General features: G+C 44.2%; 1 protein-coding gene across 1 annotated transcript in view; it reads left to right on the top strand.

Annotated features, from left to right (window-relative positions):
• The first annotated feature begins 2,257 nt into the window (after nucleotides 1–2,257).
• Nucleotides 2,258–3,952, top strand: part of GSTO1 (glutathione S-transferase omega 1) — a 7,258-nt gene continuing 5,563 nt past the window's right edge. The window contains exons 1-2 of the mRNA XM_006756651.2: nucleotides 2,258–2,261; nucleotides 2,951–3,222. Of these exons, the coding sequence (XP_006756714.1) occupies nucleotides 2,258–2,261; nucleotides 2,951–3,222 (276 nt within the window). The remainder of the gene's footprint in view (nucleotides 2,262–2,950; nucleotides 3,223–3,952) is intronic.

Genomic DNA, 3,952 nt, shown 5'->3' with positions numbered 1-3,952 from the left:
GGGCTGCGGGCCGGGGGCGGAGAGGGGGTGGGGGCGGGGATCTCGGAACGGGACCCTGGGGCGTCCTTTACTGCAAATTAAATTAGAATTCTCAGCCTTTTGGGCAGGGCGTGGCAAGTTATGGGCCCTCTCCCGGGGGCGGCGGAAATGCCATAGATCCCGCTGTCTAGGACACTCCCTAGATGAACCTAACCGCTTTATGGACTAGAAAGGTGGGCTCCTGCTAAGGGGGTGACAGGCAGCGGCTCTTCTAGCTCTGGTAGATCCCCGATTCCTGGTCAGTTGCCCTTGTTGCACTTTCACCGACTTCTCCATTCATGCCCAGCTTATCTGATATTGTTGGCTGTTATTCTGAGTGTATCCTTCCTTACTCAATAGTCGATAATGAGCCCCAGTACAGAGTTCAGACCTCCACTCTCCCGGCAGGGTGCACAGTTAACTGTGCTGTACCTATTCCTGTAGGCTGGGTCTTTTGGGAAGCCTCATTGGAACTGGCCTGGTTCTGGCATAGGAGTTAGCCTCAGGAATAATGCAGTGTCATTTGACTTCTCTCTGGCAACACCAAAGATCCATTGGAACCACCCCCTTCCCATGACCTTTGGAATCTGTGGAACAGACATTAGGTGCCTAAGATGTGGAAGTTTAAAATGTAGCCCCCATTCTTAAGAAATTTTCCGTGTATGTGCTTAAGATTTATTAATGAATTTTAGTCTTCTAGGAGGGAGGATTAGGCAGCAATTCCTTTCCCTAAAAGAAATATAAGATGCATGCTAAAGAAAAAACACACACACCAAATTATTTATGGATTAGCCCTCACTTCACTAAGTTTGGCATTTTATTTGGATGAAATTGATTCTGGACACATAGCCAAATATTCAACATTTAGTAACATTTATTCAAAACACTGTATTTTTATCAAAATACTATACTATTTTCTGTATTAGGCAGAATTCTTTTATTGCAAGTAAGAGAACTCTAACTCAAATTGGACTGAAAAAAAGGCATATATCGTACTCACATAATTGAAAAGTCCAAGAGCAAGATGCAGCTGAATTCGGGGCACCAAATCCTGGGTTATGTGCCCTTCTGTAACTCCAGGTTGAAAACAACCCTACCTGCCGAAACCGGTTTGGTTCAGTGAATAGAGCGTCGGCCTGCGGACTGAAAGGTCCCAGGTTCGATTCCGGTCAAGGGCATGTACCTGGGTTGCGCGCACTTCCCCAGTGGGGTATGTGCAGGAGGCAGCTGATCGATGTTTCTCTCTCATCGATGTTTCTAACTATCTCTCTCCTTTCCTCTCTGTAAAAAATCAATAAAAATATATTTTAAAGAAACAAACAAACAAACAAAAAACAACCCTACCTTACTTCCTGGGCATTTTCCAAAGGAAAATTGAAATGATTTTAGCATAATAGTGTGTGTGTGAGGGGCGGGGGGTGTGAAGAATGGTGACAGCTGCCAGATACTGCAAACAACAGAGGTCTGCTACATTCATGGGTCAGTTTTGAGTCCCAGGAGATTCATCAGAGAGGTACTAGATTTTTACCACATGGTATAACCTAACAAAGCATGGTTTTCTTTAAAAGGTGCGTCTTTCAACTTGTGACTTGTTGACTCATGATGCCAGGTTACCACCTAATCCGTGTGTTCTGAGAACCTTCTTTATTACAAAAGCCTAGGATCTACCTTTTGTTTTTATACTATACAATTTCAGAAGTGTTGATAATTCCTTGGCAAAGGGCCTTATTTTTCTTGCAGTAGCTCATATCTGAATGTCCAACGTTATTTCAGCACATGAACCTTTTAATACACACTGATGTGTTTCATCTGGATAGTCCTTTGTTTCCACGGGTGATTACATAGTTAAACCCTTAAACTAAATGCTGTTCTACAAAGGTATTGGTATAGCCCTAGTTGGTTTGGCCCAGAGGATAGAGCATCAGCCCAAGGACTGAAGGGTCCCAGGTTCAATGCTGGTCAAGGGTACATACCTCGGTTGCAAGCTTGACCCAGGCCCTGATTGGGGCATGTGCAGGAGACAACCAATCGATGTGTCTCTCTCTCATCGATGTTTCTCTCTCTGTCTCCCCACCTCCCTTCAACTCTCTCTCTCAAAAAAAAAAAAAAATCAATGGAAAAATATCCTCGGGTGATGATTAACAACAACAAAAAGATGTTGGTGTATGTATATATTAATATGAACAACACATATAAGATCCTTGCTTTCATGGAGCTTACACTCTAGATAATTGACATAATGGGTAAATAAGTGACCAGAGTAATTTCAGATACATATCAGTTTAATAAAGGAAGTAAAACAAGATGATCATGGAATGGAGGCTCTCAGCATCTTCACAATGGGTGGTCAGGGAGGGCTCTCTGCACATTTGGTGTTTGACCTGGGAAGACAGGCAGAGAAGGCAGAGGACCAGTAAGTGCAAATGCTCTAAGATGGGAACATGTTTGGCAAATTCAAGGAATATAAGAAAGGCCGATGGGGCCAGATCAAAATGACCAAAGGAAAGTCGTAGGAAACAGGTGTGACAAGTAAGCAGGGACCAGATCAAATGTGCCCTACATGTCATAGAAAGTATTGAGGGTTTGTCCTCTTTGTAATGAGTAGCAGTCGGAAGGTTGCAAGCAGGAGAGTGACCTGATCTAATTTTGTCAAAGCTCCACCTGGCCATGTGTGCAGATGGAGTGTAGGGAGGCCACATGGAAGCTTAGAGGCTGGTGGGGGACTGTTGTAGAGGTCCAGGTGGCAGATGATGTTTTGGACGACGTAGCCGTGATAAAGCTGAGAAGTGAATAAAATCAATATGACTTGGAGGTCTAGCTGAGCGTTTGACTTGAGGAAGGGGGGCAAGGGGAAAGGAATCAAGGCTGAGTGGACTCCTAAATTTGGGGTCTGATCAGCTAAGTGGATGGTAGGGCCAGTGAGGATTTTCAGAAGCACAAAAAATTTCATTCTCTTCATTGTCTTGCTATGTGTCTTTCAGGCACGAAGTCGTCAACATCAACCTGAAAAATAAACCTGAGTGGTTCTTTAAGAAGAATCCCGCTGGTCTGGTGCCAGTTCTGGAAAACAGCCGGGGTCAACTGATCTGCGAATCTGCCATCACTTGTGAGTACCTGGATGAAGCATATCCAGAGAAGAAGCTGTTGCCAGCTGACCCCTATGAGAAAGCGTGCCAAAAGATGGTCTTTGAGTTATTTTCTAAGGTGTGTATGTAAGAAATTTCAGTTCCTATTTGAAAACCATTTGTTTATTTAAGCTACATCAGTGGTCATGTGTGGCTCAGTAATTTTGGAAAGGAAAACAAAACAGGACTATACTCTGCAAGCCCTTTCTTGATCGGTTCCTGTTTACCTCTACAAAGGTATCCCTCTGCTGACACACTATATTCCGGCCATACTGAATGTTTCAGTTTCCCAAACTCACCACCTTATCAACTCCTGCTGGGAGACCCTTTTCCCTTCTCACTTTGCCTGGTTTTCTCCAAATCCTCTTTCATGTATGTGCTCAGATACCGCTGCCTTCCAGAAGCTTGTCCAGACCGTGTGCGTGCCCAGCTCTGTGTTCCCACAAGTACTAACATTGCCCTGTTGGTGACTGCCTGCCTTAAGCCTGTGAGTTGTACCAGGGTGTGAGCTCCTTGAGGGTGAGGGCAGTGTTCGCATTACTGTTGACTCACTGCCTAGATTTGTGACCAGCTCTGCCCCTTCCAAGTTGTTTAACTTGCTAAGTTACTTATTGCTTTACCTCTGTGTCTCAGGTCATTATTTGTTCAATGAGTATAATTATGTCTTCCTTATACATAAAATCAGTTAATCTAAAACATGGAGAGCAGAGTCCAACACATGGTAAATCTCAGTGTTAGTTCTTGTTCTAGCGAGTGTCTAGCAGTGAGCTTGTGCTCTGTGCCGGCAATAACTCTCAGCTGACCGAGTA

This window comes from Myotis davidii, unplaced genomic scaffold, assembly GCF_000327345.1.
Source record: "Myotis davidii unplaced genomic scaffold, ASM32734v1 scaffold332, whole genome shotgun sequence".
NCBI lineage: Eukaryota > Metazoa > Chordata > Mammalia > Chiroptera > Vespertilionidae > Myotis > Myotis davidii.
The sequence above is the reverse complement of the archived record's forward strand: the minus strand, read 5'-3'. Positions and strand labels throughout refer to the sequence as shown.